Source organism: Enhydra lutris, unplaced genomic scaffold (assembly GCF_002288905.1).
Source record: "Enhydra lutris kenyoni isolate GAN:26980312 unplaced genomic scaffold, ASM228890v2 scaffoldscaffold9, whole genome shotgun sequence".
Classification (NCBI taxonomy): Eukaryota; Metazoa; Chordata; class Mammalia; order Carnivora; family Mustelidae; genus Enhydra; species Enhydra lutris.
The window spans coordinates 31,223,333-31,239,667 of record NW_019154093.1 but is presented as its reverse complement, the minus strand read 5'-3'; the positions used below and the strand labels follow the sequence as shown (position 1 = coordinate 31,239,667).

Genomic DNA, 16,335 nt, shown 5'->3' with positions numbered 1-16,335 from the left:
TACAAAAAACCTTATAGTCCATTAAGTCAGCAGCTTGAAAATCACAAGGCTTTAAAAGATGCAAACAAGCCAAAGAATATAGAAATAACAGATGACAATGATCTTCTGGAGGATCAGAAACACACAGAAGGATGGTTTACTTACTACTATTTTTTTAACTTTTTTCAATTTTTTTTTTTTAAGATTTTATTTACTTATTTGACAGAGATCACAAGTAGGCAGAGAGGGAAGCAGAGAGAAAGGGGGAGAAGCAGGGTCCCCACTGAGCAGAGAGCCTGATGCAGGGCTCCATCCCAGGACCCTGAGATCAAGACCTGAGCTGAAAGCAGAGGCTTTAACCCACTGAGCCACCCAGGTGCCCCTACTTATTACTATTTTAAAAAGGAAGTCAAGTTTACATACCTCATAATGTCATGTAAGTAAAAGGGGGGAGCGGGGAAAAAAGCAAAAAAAATGAGTTTTACAAAAAAGTAAGTCTTTTTTTTTTTAAGATTTTATCTCTTTGTCAGAGAGAGAGAGAGAGCACACAAGCAGGCAGAGGCAGAGAGAGAAGGAGGCTCCCTGCCGAGCAAGGAGCCTGATGTAGGACTCGATCCCAGGACCCTGGGATCATGACCTGAGCTGAAGGCAGCGGCTTAACTGACTGAGCCACCCAGGCGTCCCGAAGTCCACAGTCTTTTAAGTCTTAAGTGCTATGCCATTCCTAGTTCTTTCTTCATCAATTCATAACACTGACATTGATAAATAATCCTAAGTATGTTTACTGTATTAAGAAAACAGCAAGACTGGGGAAGCAAGAGAGGCTGGGTTTGAATATCAGTTTCAAGAGTTATAACTTAGATATATGACCATGAATATGTCCCTTAATCTCAGTTTTCTAATGAAAAAAAAATCCCAGAAAGATTATCAGTTTTTTTAAGAGTTTATTTATTTATTTATTTGACATAGAGAGAGATCACAAGTAGGCAGAGAGGCAGGCAGAGGGAGAGGGGGAAGAAAGCTCCCCACCAAGCAGTAAGCCCGATGTGGGGCTCAATCCCAGGTCCCTGAGATCATGACCTGGGCCGAAGGCAGAATCTTAACCCACTGAGCCACCCAGGTACCCCACCAGAAAGAAATATATGAGATTTACATAAGAAGGTACATAAATTATCTACAAAATGCTAATATGCTAATGGGTGTTCAATCAATGTTAGTTCTTCCTACACCACCCATATTACACAAACTCTAAGCAAGGAAAATACATAAAACATTTTAGAATGATTTTCACCAATAAAATCAAACAAAGAATACTACTTCATAACTTGAAGCTATCTAGAACACTTAGTTACCCTGAACTACTATCTAGTACCTATATGACAATTTTCTTTTTTTTTTTTTTTAAGATTTTATTTATTTATTTGACAGACGGAGATCACAGAGCAGCAGGCAGAGAGACAGGAGGAAGCAGGCTCCCTGCTGAGCAGAGAGCCCAATGCGGGGCTCAATCCCAGGACCCTGGGATCATGACCTGAGCTGAGGGCAGAGGCTTTAACCCACTGAGCCACCCAGGCACCCCCCTATATGACAATTTTCAACTTACAAATGAAATCTTCATCACACAACCTATTCACCAGATTAAATGGCTTAAAAAGAGCATAAACCTCTATTTGCAGATGAACATGATCCTACATTCAGAAAATGGTAAGGAATACACAAAAAACTGTTGGAGCTAATAAAGTAGAACACCAAGCTTACAGGACACAGGATCAGATTACAAAAAAACAACTGTATTTCTATAAACCAGCAATAAACATACTAAAATAAAATTAAGAAAACAATTCATTTTAAAATAGCATCAAAAAGAATAAAATACTTAGGAATAACTTTAACCCAAAAGTGCAAAAGTTATATGTAGAAAACCACAAAATGTCACTGAAAAAAATTATAAGCCTAAATATAAGCAAAGATATCCCATGTCCATGGATTGGAAGACTTAATACGGCAATACTCTTTTAAGATGACAATACTCTGCAAGTGGATCTACAGATTCCATATAAAATCTATATCAAAATCCTAGCTGGATTTCTTATAGAAATTGATAAGATGATCAAGAAATTCATATAGAAATGCAAGGGTCCAAGAATAGCCAAAACAACCTTGGAAAAGAAGAACAAAGTTGGAGGAATCACACTTCCCAGTTTTAAATTTTACAAAAAGCTAACGTAATCAAGAGAGTGTAGTACCTGCACATGGACAGATGTGTAGATAAATGGAACTGAATTGCAAGTCCAGAAATAAATCTCTACATCTACAGTCAACTGATTTCAGACAAGGGTATCAAGATCATTCAAAGGAGAAAGAATAGTCTTCAAAATATGGGGCTGGGACAACTAAATAGCTACGTACAAAAATGAATTCGACTTATAACTCACATCACAAGCAAAAATTAATTCAAAATGGAACACAGATCTAAATATAAGAGCTAAAATAATAAAATTTTTTTTTGGATTTTATTTATTTATTTGATAGAGATCACAAGTCCGCAGAGAGGCAGGCAGAGAGAGAGAGGGGAAGCAGGCTCCCCGCTGAGCAGAGAGCCCGATGCGGGGCTTGATCCCAGGACCCTGGGATCATGACCTGAGCCGAAGGCAGAGGCTTTAACCCACTGAGCCACCCAGGTGCCCCTAAAATAATAAAATTCTTAAAAAGAAACATAGGTACAAATCTTCATGATCCTGATTTAAGCAAAAGTTTCTTAAATATGATACCAAAAGCACAAAGGAAAAAAATATATAAATTGATTTCATCAAAATTTGAAAGTTTTGTGCTTCAGTGGACACTATCAAATAAGTGAAAAGATAACCCCAAAATGGGAAGAAATATTTACAAACCATACATTTATTTGCTAAGGATTTGTATCTAAAATATACAAAGAACACTTATAACTCAATAATAAAAAGACAGATAACCCAATTTAAAAAGGTATAAAGGATTTAAATAAACATTTTCCAAAGAATTATAAAAATAGCCAATAAGTATATGGAAAGATGCTTAATGTCATTATTCGTCAAGGAAATACAAATCAAACTTCGTGAGATACTTCACACCCACTGGAATGACTCTAATAAAAAAGATGAACAGGGAGTCTAGGTGGCTCAGTCAGTTGAGCATCCTATTCTTGATTTTGCTTGGGGACACAATCTCAGGGTTGTGAAATCAAGCCCTGTGTGCAGGCTCTGTACTCAGCACAGAGTCTGCTGGAGATTCTCTCTCCTTCACCCTCTGCCCCTACCACTCATGCTCTCTCTCTAAAATAAATCTTTAAAAAAGTTTTTTAAAACGTGGACAATATGGGGCAGCTGGCTGGCTCAGTCAGAAGAGCATGCAACTCCTGATCTCCAGTTTGTGAGTTTGAGCCTCACACTGGATTTAGAGATTACTTAAATAAATAAAATACTTAATTTTAGAAAGGATGGACAATAGAAAATGTTGGTTAGGATGCAGAGAAATTCAGAACTTCGAACACTGCTGATGGGAATGTAAAATGGTGAGGCCACTTTGAGAAACAGCTTGGTAGTTCCTCAGAATTAAACTTAAGAGTTAACATATGATCTAGCAATTCTACTCCTAAGTATATACCCAAGAGAACTGAAAACATATATTCACACAAAAACTCATATACAATGTTCATAGCAGCACTATTCATATTAGCCAAGAAGTCAAAAACAACCCAAATGTCCATCAACTAGTAAGTGAGTAAAGAAAATGTAGTATGGCCATATGAAATATTATTCAATGATGAAATATTATTCAGTCACATAAAGGAATGAAGTAGTGATACATACATGCTACAATATGGATGAATTTCAAAAACATTATGCTAAATGAAAGGAGCCAGACACAAAAGGCCACAAGTTGTATGATTCCATTTATATGAAATGTCCACATTGGGACGCCTGGGTGGCTCAGTGGGTTAAGCCGCTGCCTTCGGCTCAGGTCATGATCCCAGGGTCCTGGGATTGAGTCCCACATCAGTCTCCTTGCTCAGCGGGGAGCCTGCCTCTCTCTCCACCTCTGCCTGCCTCTCTGCCTCTTGTGTGCTTTCTGGTGGTTCCCAGGGGCTGGAGAGAAGTAGGGAGCTACTAATGGGTCCAGGATTGCTTTTGGAGGTGAAAAAATGTTCTGGAATTAGATAGTGATGATGGTTGCACAATCTTAAAATATATTAAAAACCAATGAATCATAAAAGGGTAAATGTTTTAGTATGTAAATTATATCTCAATTTTTAAAAAATCAGTGTCCATAGTTTTCCAAATTCAATGTTTATATTCATTCAAAAGAAACTTAAGCAATTGTGAGTGACTTAATAAGGCAGATGATACATGTCTTCAAATATTTCTTGAGATTTATACAATTTTCGAATGATACTTACTATATTTCATGTTGTTCCAAGCAGATATAAATTTAGTTTTTAGCTTGTCAACTTCATCTGTTCCTGTGGCCTCCATATTCAAATTCTAAAGAAAAAGCCATCACTTGATTGCATTCTTCCGTAAAGTTATCTTTAGTGCTAAAAGAAAAAAATTAAAGAAAAATAAGTCATGAGTATATATTATATGGTATATTACTGCTTTAGTTTTATATATGATTAATACAATTTGAATACAATTTGAACTGCAAGTGAGCAAACCAATTTCTTATTTTACATAACAGGATATAATATATTCTATAAACAGGGGCACCTGGGTGGCTCAGTGGGTTAAAGCCTCTGCCTTCAGCTCAGGTCATGATCTCAGGGTCCTGGGATTGAGCCCCGCATCAGGCTCTCTACTCAGTGGGGATCCTGCTTCCTCCCTCTCTCTGGGCCTGCCTCTCTGCCTACTTGTGATCTCTGTCTGTCAAATAAATAAAATCTTAAATATATATATATGTATATATATATACATATATATATATTCTATGAACACTTTAATTACAAAAAACATCAAATACCAAATACACAATAAAAATTACCATACAAAACCAAACAATAACCTCTTCCAAGTACTCACAATTGAGAACAATATGTTAGTTTAGTGAAACAACTCTGCTTTGGTGCTTGTGAGACTATTCAAGATTTGTTTTATTTGTAATGACGGAAGTTGGTTTTAAGTCTCTCAAGAAATGACAACTGTCAGGCACCTGGGCAGTTCAGTTGGTTGAGCATCTGCCTTCTGCTCAGGTTGTAGTTCTGCAGTCCTGGGATCAAGTCCTACATCGGGCTGCCTGCTCAGAGGAGAGTCTGCTCTCCCTCTCCCTCTGCCACTCCCCCCTGCGTGTGCTCTTTCTCTCTTTTTCTTTCTCATAAAAATAAATAAGTTTTTAAAAAAATAAATGACAACTATCTTCAGAATGGAGGACTCCACTTAAAACTGATTAAGTCCCTACTTTCATATAAAACCTAAAGTTTTGTTTTGTTTTTTAAGGCATTTCCTCCCTATGTCAATACTGCAGCATCTTTTTTTTTTTTTTGTATTATTCATTTGACAGACAGAGATCACAAGTAGGCAGAGAGAGAGAGGAGGAAGCAGGCTCCCCGCTGAGCAGAGAGCCCGATGTGGGGCTCGATCCCAGGACCCCGAGATCACGACCTGAGCCGAAGGTAGAGGCTTTAACCCACTGAGCCATCCAGGCGCCCCAATACTGCAGCATCTTGTAAATGCTGCTAAAAATAGAATGGCTTAGGGGCACATGGGTAGCTCAGTAAGTTAGGCATGGGACTTTTTTTTTAATTATTTTTATTAACATATAATTTATTATTAGCCCCAGCGGTACAGGTCTGTGAATCACCAGGTTTACACACTTCACAGCACTCACCATACCACACACCCTCCCCAAAGTCCATAACTCAACCACCCTATCCCTACTTCTCCCACCCCCCAGCAACCCTCAGTTTGTTTTGTGAGATTAAGAGTCTCTTATGGTTTGTCTCCCTCCCAATCCCATCTTGTTTCATTTATTCCTTTCCTACCCCCCACAACCCCCACCCTGCCTCTCAAATTCCTCATATCAGATCATATGATAATTATCTTTCTCTGATTGACTTATTTTGCTCAGCATAATACCCTCTAGTTCCATCCACGTCATTGCAAATGGCAAGATTTCACTTCTTTTGATGGCTGCATAGTATTCCGTTTTATGTATATACCACATCTTCTTTATCCATTCATCTGTTGATGGACATCTTGGTTTTTTCACAGTTTGGCTATTGTGGACATTGCTGCTATAAACATTCAGGTGCACATACCCCTCCGGATCACTACATTCGTATCTTTAGGGTAAATACCCAGTAGTGTGATTGCTGGGGCATAGGGTAGCTCTATTTGCAACTTTTTGTGGAACCTCCATGTTGTTTTCCAGACTGGATGCACCAGCTTGCATTCCCACCAACAGTGTGGGAGGGCTCCCCTTTCTCCACATCCTCGCCATAGGCATGGGACTCTTGATTTCAGCTGAGGCCATGATCTCCAGATCCTGAAATCAAGCCCCACATGGGGCTTTGAGCTCAGCAGAGTCTGCTTAAGATTCTCTCTTTCCCTCTCCTTCTGCCCCTCCCTTCCTTCCCCCCAACCCAACTCACATACCCCATCTCTCTCACAAATAAATAAATCTTTAAAAAAAAAAAATAGAATGGTTTAAATCTACAAGATTTTTTTTACTTTAAAATAAGAATAAATGTAGCTCACGGATATTTGTTTTATAACTGACTTGTGGGAAAGTTGAGATGTGCAATATAATCTGAAAGAGGAACAAATTATATCTTAAAATGCTTGTGCTTTTTTGCAATAATTCAGATAGTTTACTTTTCAAGAAAAGAATGCTGCACAGAAAAAAAAAAGAATGCTGCACAGAACATTGCGCTTTTAGGGTTATAAATATCTACTCAAAAGTATAGATACATTTAATTCTCTAACAATAGACATTCCATTTTATAGTATGCACTAAAAGCTACTAATTATACAGAAGAGTCGAGGCAGGAGAAAGCATGATCTGTTGGAAAAATTTTAAAGTCAGTGTGACTACAGCACAATAAATCCAAAAGGGGGGCTTGAGTTGTGGCTTGAGTTGTGACACGGGCCAGAGCACACATACTCTTGTACACAATGCTAAGAATTTTTTTTATCCTAAGAACAATTGGTTTCAAACAGGAATATTAGAATCTGATTCTGTGGGTTTGGCTCCCAGAGCAGCAAAAAGAATAGATTGAAAAGGACAAGAGTACATTAGAGTTTACTAGTCCTGTCCAGGACTAGAAGAGAGATGATAATAGCTTCAAAGGGAGGAACAGAGAGGGAGAGAATTAGACCTATAAGGAAATGTGTCAAAAATTCAATGTCCTGGTGATTAAATGAATATGGAAGGCAAGAAAGGCAGCTTTGCCAGAGATACACCCATACTCCTGGCTTGTGAAACTAAATAAAAGGTGCCGACCATTGAAATAGGAAGCATCAGAAGAGGGTCAGGTTAGAGGCGGAAGATCATGAATTTAATTTATATGTAGTTTGAGATATATCTGAGAGATATATTAAAGAATCATCCATTTATTTAATTATTCAAGAAATTATTGCCAGGCACTCTTCAAGGCAATGCAGATACAGCTTAGGACAAAAGCAGTGGAATACTTGCTCTCATGGAGCTTACCCTCTTGCTATATTCTAGAGAGGCCAACTAGGCAGTTGAATTTATAGATCTGGAGCTTAAAGGTGAGGTCTGAGTGAGAGCTATTAATTTGAGAAATGCTGATGTATAAATGAGAATCAGAGCTACAAACATGTTCCTCAATGACTTTACCTTATGTTTACACCTCAGCCTTGAGAATATCCAAGGCCCTTTAAGAAATTACATCTGCCCTTTTATGTAGCTTCCACTCTTGCCACTCCCTCACATGCACCATTCACTGAAGCCATTTTTAATATGAATATTAAAGCTTCCTAACCTGGACATGCTTCCATGTCTTTGCATGTGCTGTTCCCTCCACCTAAAAGCCCTCCCTGCTCACCCTCAATTTTGACTACCTTATTATCATGAGTCCCTAAGACCCAGCTTAAGTTTCACCTCCTCTGGTCAGACTTACAAGATTTCTACGCACCTCCATACCTCAAATTAAAACAGATGTCCTGCTATTAGCTCCCATAGGATTCTATGTCCTCCTCTATCATGGCATTCATCATACTGTATTATCATTACTTCTTACCTCTTACACACTAGGTGGTCAACTTTTGGCATGTCGTTGAGTTCTGCCTGGCATGTGATTAGTTCTCAAAATATGTTTACTCAATGAATCAGTGAATAGATAAATTAATAAGGTATATCACTAGTAATGCTCTAACAAGGTGTAAAAGTCTATCAATAATTGGAAATTTTTTCACTGACACCTAGAAAAGGAAAGAAAATTTCTTCCAGGGGTGCCTGAGTGGCTCAGTCAATTAAGCATCTGTCTTCACCTCTCTCCACTTGTGCTCTCCTATTCTCTCCCTGGCAAATAAATAAATTAAGTATTTTTTAAAAAGAAAAAGAAAAATCTTCCTCCAGAAAATTGCATAATTTAACAAAATTTGGAAAAGTAAGGAGAAAGGTTTATAAAATGTGCATCCACACGACTGATTACATATCCATTAAAAATGTCTTCAGAGGGGTGTCTGGGTGGCTCAGCTGGTTAAGTGTCTGACTCTTGATTTCAGCTCAGGTCTTGATCTTGGAGTCATTAGATCGAGCCCTGCATTGGGCTCCATGGTCAACAGAGAGTCTGCTTGAGATTCTCTCTCTCCCCTCCTCACTCTGCTTCTTCCCCTGCTGTGTGCTCTCACTCCCTCTTGCTCTAATAAATAAATGGGTTATTTTAAAGATTTAATTGTCAGAGAGAGAAAGCACAAGTCGGGAGAGTGATGGGCAGAGGGAGAACAGGCTCCCTGCTGAGTGAGGAGACCAATGTGGGACTGAGCCACCCAGATGTCCCAATAAATAAATGTTTTTTTTTTTTTTTTAAATGTCACCAGAGCACCTGGGTGGCTCAGTCAGTTAAGCATCTCCCTTTGGCTCAGATCATGATCTCTGAGACCCTGGATCGAGCCCTGCATCAAGCTCCCTGCTCAAAGGGGAGTCTGCTTCCTTCTCTCCCTCTGCCCCTTCCCCTTGCTTGCACTTGCTCTTTCTCTCTCTCAAATAAATAAAATCTTTTAAAAAAATAATTCATTGGGGCACCTGGGTGGCTCAGTGGGTTAAAGCCTCTGCCTTTGGCTCTGGTCATGATCTCAGGGTCCTGGGATGGAGCCCCGCATCGGGCTCTCTGCTCAGCAGGGAGCCTGCCTCCCCCTCTCTCTCTGCCTGCCTCTCTGCCTACTTGTGATTTCTGTCAAATAAATAAATAAAATCTTTTTAAAAATAATAATAATTCATTAAAAATAAATAAGTAAATAAATAAATAAAGTCTCCAAAAGTTTGTGATAATGGGGAAACACTAGAGAATCTAAAACATTATGCATCATGATTCTAGCTGGAGAAGTGGCAGGGAAAGAGTTAGAAAGAAATAAAAAATTGACAAGATTCTCTGGATGTAAAATTGTGTGAGGTTATTTTTACAACACTATTGCCCACCTTTTCCAAATCTTATACAAAGAACAGATGTAATTTTTAGAATTTAAATTTTTTTTTAAGATTTTATTTATTTATTTGATAGACAGAGATTACAAGTAGTCAGAGAGGCAGGCAGAAAGAGAGGAGGAAGCAGGCTCCCCGCTGAGCAGAGAGCCCGATGCGGTGCTCAATCCCAGAACCCCGAGACTATGACCTGAGCCGAAGGCAGAGGCTTTAACCCACTGAGCCACTTAGGTGCCCCTAGAATTTAAAATTTTTATTGTTAAAAAGCCACCAACCAGGGTGCCGGGGTGGCTCAATTGGTTGAGCATCTGACTCTCAGTTTCGGCTCAGGTCATAATCTCAAGGTCATAGGATTGAGTCCCACATGGGGCTCTGCACTCAGAGGAGAGTCTGCTTGACATTCTCTCTCTCCCATTCCCTTTGCCCCTCCCTCCCCTTACTTGCTCTCTCTCTCTCAAATAAATACATCTTCTTCGAAAAAAAAAAAGCCACCAACCACAAGTCTTCTAAATTCAAAATATTTAAAATAAGAGAATATACACACATGTATTTTCTTTCTAAATCAGAAAGAAAGTAGGTCATGGGGAAGACTTTGGTTCAAAAAGCTTGCAGCACTGGTTAACAGAAATACCCTGGACAGTCCTTAAAAGGAATGTAAAAATGATCTGTTAATGTGGGTGGGAGGAACATAAAGACAAAGATATTTTGTATGGGAAAAGTTTGTACCTTAGACAATGGCTCCTAAACAAATAATAAATAGCTAGCCAAGGTAAGATGCTGTGACAGATTCAGAAATTAATTAGAAAAATTTTCAAACCTCAAGGAACTTAGAATAGAATAAATTGTTAGGTTATACCTTTATTATTTTTCCTCAAAATTCCTGCTTTATTGACTATTTACTCCAAATAACGATACCCCCCAAACATGAAACATTGAAAATGTTTTGTAACATATCCTTGACTGTGCTATAAGAATACTTTTATTGCCATTGTACATAGGGTAGATGAGAATAATAAAATTATTATCATAATGTCAAACTAGTTAAGCTGTTGCTAGTTTAATAATTCATACACAGTTGACCCTTGAATAATACACATGCAGGGCCTGGGATGCTGACCCCCTGTTTAGTGAAAATACACATGTAACTTTTGACTCCCCCAAAACTGAACTGAAAGTCTCTAATATATGAAAAGCTCCTATAAATCAATTAGGGAAAAAACAACCAAATAGAAAAAAAAAAAAAAATCTGGGCACTCTAAAAGAAAAAGACAAATAAAAATGGGGAAAATATTTTCAAACTTACTAAATAATGCACATTAAAGGAATTTCATATTTTTTCATCATCATAAGAGATGAAATTGGTGAGCCTGAAGAAACAAGTATTTTACATAATAATTTCTCAAATAATAAAGTCCATGAGTACAGAGAATATGTCTCGTTTACTACTGTATCCTTACACCAGCACACAGGTGTGCTAATAGACACAAGTATCTGCTGATGACGAAACTATGGTATGCACATATTATGACATAGATCTATATTTATTACCATAAAAAGATATCCGGGGAGCATCAACATACTTGCTAAAACTGTGAGAAGAAATAGATAATTCCTCTATTAAGGTTGGAGACTTTAATACCCCTCTAACAGAAAGAAATACAGGGCCAGCATGCAGAAAATCAGTAAAGACAGTGTTGAATTGAATAGCGCCATCAATCAACTAGACACAATTGACAGATTACTTCACTCAAAAGAAACAGATTACACATTATTCTCAAGTTCACATGGAATATTCACCAAGATGGACAAGATTCTGGGCCATAAAACACCTCTTGACAAAATTTTTTAAATTTGTCATTTATGTTATGAATACAAATCATACAATATTATTCCCACTGAAATGGAATTAAACAAGAAATCAATAACAGAAAGTTAGCTAGAAATCTTCCAAATACTTGGAAATTAAATAAAATACTTGAAATAACACAAGGCCAAATAAGAAATCTCAAGAGAGGGGCGCCTGGGTGGCTCAGTGGGTTAAGCCGCTGCCTTCGGCTCAGGTCATGATCTCAGGGTCCTGGGATCGGGTCCCGCATCGGGTTCTCTGCTCAGCAGGGAACCTGCTTCCCTCTCTCTCTCTCTCTCTCTCTGCCTGCCTCTCCGTCTACTTGTGATCTCTCTCTCTGTCAAATAAATAAATAAATAAAATCTTTAAAAAAAAAAAAAGAAATCTCAAGAGAAATTCAGAAAAGTTTTTAACTGAATGAAAATGAGAATACAATTTAAAATTTGTGAGATGCAGAAAATTCTCTTAAAATTTACAGCGAAATTAATAGCATTGAATACATATATTCGAAAAGTAGAAAGATCTAAAATTGATAATTTAAGCTTCCACCTTAGGGAACTAGAAAAAGAAGAACAAATTAAATCTAAAGGAAGCCAGGAAAAAAGGGAGGGGGGGGAAGTAACAAAAATTAAGGCAGGAAGAAAGAAATCAGTAGAGAAAATCAACAAAACCAAAGCTGGTTCTTTGAAAAGATCAATGAAATCTATAAGCCTCTAGCCAGGCAAAGAAAAAGAGAATGTACAAATGACTAACATCAGAAATAAAACAGGAGCCATCACCACAGATCCCATGGACATTAAAAGGACAATATGGGAGTATTATGAATAATTCTATGTGAGGAAATTTGGTAATTTAGATGAAATGAAGCAATTCCTCTAAAGACAGTTTGCCAAAAACTCACACAAGAAATAGACAATTTAAATAGACCTATATTTATTAAAGAAATCAAATCAATAATTAATAAACTTCCAAAAAAGAAAGCATCAGGTTCAGATGGTTTCACTGCTGAATTCTATGAAACATTTAAGGAAGAAATTATACCAATTCTCTACAATGTCTCCCAAAAGATAAAAGCAGAGAAAATACTTCCTAACTCATTCCATGAGGTCAGCATTACCCTACTATCAAAATCAGACAAAGACATTATTGATACTGGCAAAAGAGCAGACAAAGAGATTGACAGAACAGAATAGAGAGGCCAGTAATAGATACACATAAATATAGTCAACTGGTCTTTGACAAAGGAACAAAGGCAATACAACAGAGCAAACACAGCCTTTTCAATAAATGGTGCTGGAACAACTGGATATACACATGCAAAAAAAAAAAAAAAAAAAGGAGATAGAATAGATCATACACCCTTCACAAAAATTAACTCAAAATCATAGACCTAAATGTAGAACACAAAACTATAAAAGTCCTAGAAGATAACATTGAAGAAAACCTAAATGACCTGTAGCATGGCAATAACTTTTTAGATAGAGCACCAAAAGCACAATTCCTGAAAGAAACAACTGGTAAGCTGGACTTCATTAAAATTAAAAACTTCTCTGTAAGAGACAATGTCAAGAGAATGGAAGGACAAGCCACAGACTGGGAGAAAATATTTGCAAAAGACATATCTGCTAAAGGACTGCTATTCAAAATACACAAAGAACATTTAAAACTCGACAATAAGAAAATGAATCACCTAATTTTAAAATGGGCCAAAGACCTTAACAGAGTCACTTCACCAAAAAAGATATAAAGATGGGCAAATAAGCATATGAAAATATGTTCCAAATATGTTATCAAGGAAATCAAATTAAAACAATGAGATCACACTACATACCTATTAAAATGGGCAAAATCCAGAACACTGATAATACCAAATGCCAACAAGGATGTCAAGCAATAATTACTCTCATTCATTGCTGATAGGAATGCAAGATGTTACAGCTACTTTGGAAGACAGTTCAGCAGCTTCTCACAAAACTAAACATACTCTTAAGCATATGATTCAGCAATTGTGGTCCTTGGTATTTATGCAAATGAAATAAAAACAATCCACACAAAGACCTGTACACAGATGTTTATAGCAGTTTTATTCATAATTACCAAAACTTTGGAAGCAACTAAGATGTCCTTCAGTAGGTGAATGAATAAATAAACTATAATACATCCAGACAACAAACTAACTCAAGCACTTAAAGGAAAGGAGCTATCAAGCCATAAAAAGGTATTAAGGAAAACTAAGTGTGTATTACAAAGTGAAAGAAGCCAATCTTAATCAAACTGTATGATTCCAACAGAATGATATTGTGGAAAAGGCAAAACTATGGAAATAGCAAAAATATCAGTGTTTTTGAGGGATGGGGCAGTAGAGGCAAAGAATGAGCAGGAAGAACACAGAGGATTTTTAGGCAATAAAACTATATAGTACTACAGTTGTAGATACATGTCATCATACATTAATTTACACCAAAAGTCAACCCTAATATAAACCACAGACCTGGAGTGATAACAATGTGTCAATGAAGGTTCTGTGGTAACAAATGTACCACTCTGGTACAGGATGTTGATAGTGGGCAAAGTTCTCCATTTTGTGGGACAGGAGGGATATAGGAACTCTGTATGCTCCATCTTGCTATGTATCCAAAACTGCTCTAAAAAAGTAATGTTTAGGGGCACCTGGGTGGCTCAGATGGTTAAGCATCTGCCTTTGGCTCAGGTCATGATATCTGGGTCCTGGGCCCAAAGGGGAGTCGGCTTCTCCCTCTCTCCCTGCCTCTCCCACTGCTCATGCTCTCTCTAACTTGCTGTCTCAAATGAATAAATAAAATCTTTTTATAAAGAAGTTAATTAAATAAAAATAAAAAATAAAAGTTTACTAACTTTATAGAAGGTGAGGAAAAGGAAGAGAGAATAGCATGAATACAATTTACATATCTGTATGTGTATATACTATATATGTATATAGAGCTGCACACACACACACACACGCACACACAAATATGCAAAAACAATGTCTAGAAGTCCATGCTAAAAGTGGAACTAAGAGATGAAATGTCATCTTTTATTTATTTTTTACTTCTATTTATTTAAATTGTTTACATTTATTGTTTACATTAATATTCAAAAATAAATTGCTCAGATTAAAAACAATACAGGAAATTACAAACGTGCCTAAAACTGCTTGACTAAGAAACCTACTGAGAACACATTCTATTACAAAATCCTAAGCAGCTTCTAAGGAAAATAAAATGCTGAGCCAGTGCTTTTTCCTTTTTAAGATCAACAATTTTATTCTTCCGGTTCTTAAAGACATCAGATTCAGCTATTTAGTCATGTAGAAAACGTAACTTCCTCAATGCAATTCCCTAGGGTAGCTCTGGCTGAATAAAATGACTGGGAGGATATCCTTAGTTAATTCATATTTTTTTTTCTCCTTGAAATAGTAGTTAAGACTTGGAAAGAGGAAAAGGAATAAATTAATAATTGAGTCCATTCAGTCTATTAAAATGTATTTTATACTTGTGTGAAATAAGCCAAGGAAAGGCAAGACAAACAGTACTTTTAGTTTAACTACAAATTAGCAAAAAATACAAACGAAACCACAATGCACTTTAATAGTAATACCATTAAAAAATCTAAACCATCCTCACCCAGAAATTCCCTTTCCAAAAGCTTTCTTGATTTTTAAAAAATTAAAAATGAATTAAAATTCATTCTATCAGGTATAAAGTGAAGTGATGATTTACCCATTACCTAGTATATTTGTCTCTTTTGTTACCTGAAATACCTGGTTTCACTGCTCCAGTGATCAAACTGATACGCCAGAATTCTTGTTTAGTTTATATAATGTCAGAACCTTAGTCTAGAAAACCATCAAAGTAACATTCTTCGCAACTTCCAAACACTTTTTTAACAGTGTATTTATTCATTTGACAGAGAGAGAGAGAGAGAGAGGCAGGCAGAGGGAGAAGCAGACTCCCCGTTGAGCAGGGAATCCGATGCAGGACTCTAACCCAGGACCCAGGATCATGACCTGAGCTGAAGGCAAACGCTTAACCGACTGAGCTACCCAGGTGCCCCTCCAAACACTTTTAAGAAGGGATTTATGGTTTAAAAAGGCGGGGGGGGGGGGGTTTTGGTTTTTTTTTTTTTTTTTTTTTTTTAAGAAGGGATTTATGGTTATTTCCTAAACCTTAGAGAAATTAGTAACTTTTTCAAGTAGACTTTCTTTATTAATGATACTACAATAAATCTTACCATCCACCATTCCCATATTTCTGTTCACTGCTTGTCTTCTGACAAATCCATTTTAATTAAAAAATAGCAATAAAGAGGAGAAATCTCTATTGTATTTTATCTTAGTAAACATAAAGCTACCAGATGAGGTTTATTCCTAAATTTTACTATTTTAATGATGTGAAAAGCAGAGTGAACATTGAGCAGAGTTCTTTTGGAAAGCAGAGCTACATTTGATATGAAAATCATTGATTGAGACCCAGATGTCATTTTTAGAGAGTCACTTTTCTAACCATAACCATGCACTAAGACAATCAATAAATTATAAACTGATAAATGTAAAGGGTACTCAAATCAATGTCCTCGAAGGACAGATGAAGGTAATCAGCCTCTCCCTTATGGCAATAGGTAGAAGAATATTTTATCCACTGAGAATTTAAAGCCAAGAAAAAGCTCCTGACAGAACTTTAGGGACTGACTCTACAGAATATATCTCAGTCACATAGTACACCCGACAAAAACACTGCAGACTTTACAGGATTTGCGTATGCTTGAGCATCTTCCCCAAATGGTATTCTGCAGCAAGATGAAATATAGGTATTGATTTAAAAATTTTTATGTGCTTTTAGCTATACCATCAA

General features: G+C 36.9%; 1 protein-coding gene across 2 annotated transcripts in view; it reads right to left on the bottom strand.

Annotated features, from left to right (window-relative positions):
* The window catches only part of LOC111143016 (autophagy related 4C cysteine peptidase), an 82,792-nt gene that overhangs the window by 54,598 nt on the left and 11,859 nt on the right, over nucleotides 1-16,335 (bottom strand). For both annotated transcript variants that reach the window (XM_022496422.1, XM_022496423.1), the window contains exon 2: nucleotides 4,415-4,552. In XM_022496422.1, the coding sequence (XP_022352130.1) occupies nucleotides 4,415-4,490 (76 nt within the window). In that variant the 5' untranslated portion in view covers nucleotides 4,491-4,552. The remainder of the gene's footprint in view (nucleotides 1-4,414; nucleotides 4,553-16,335) is intronic.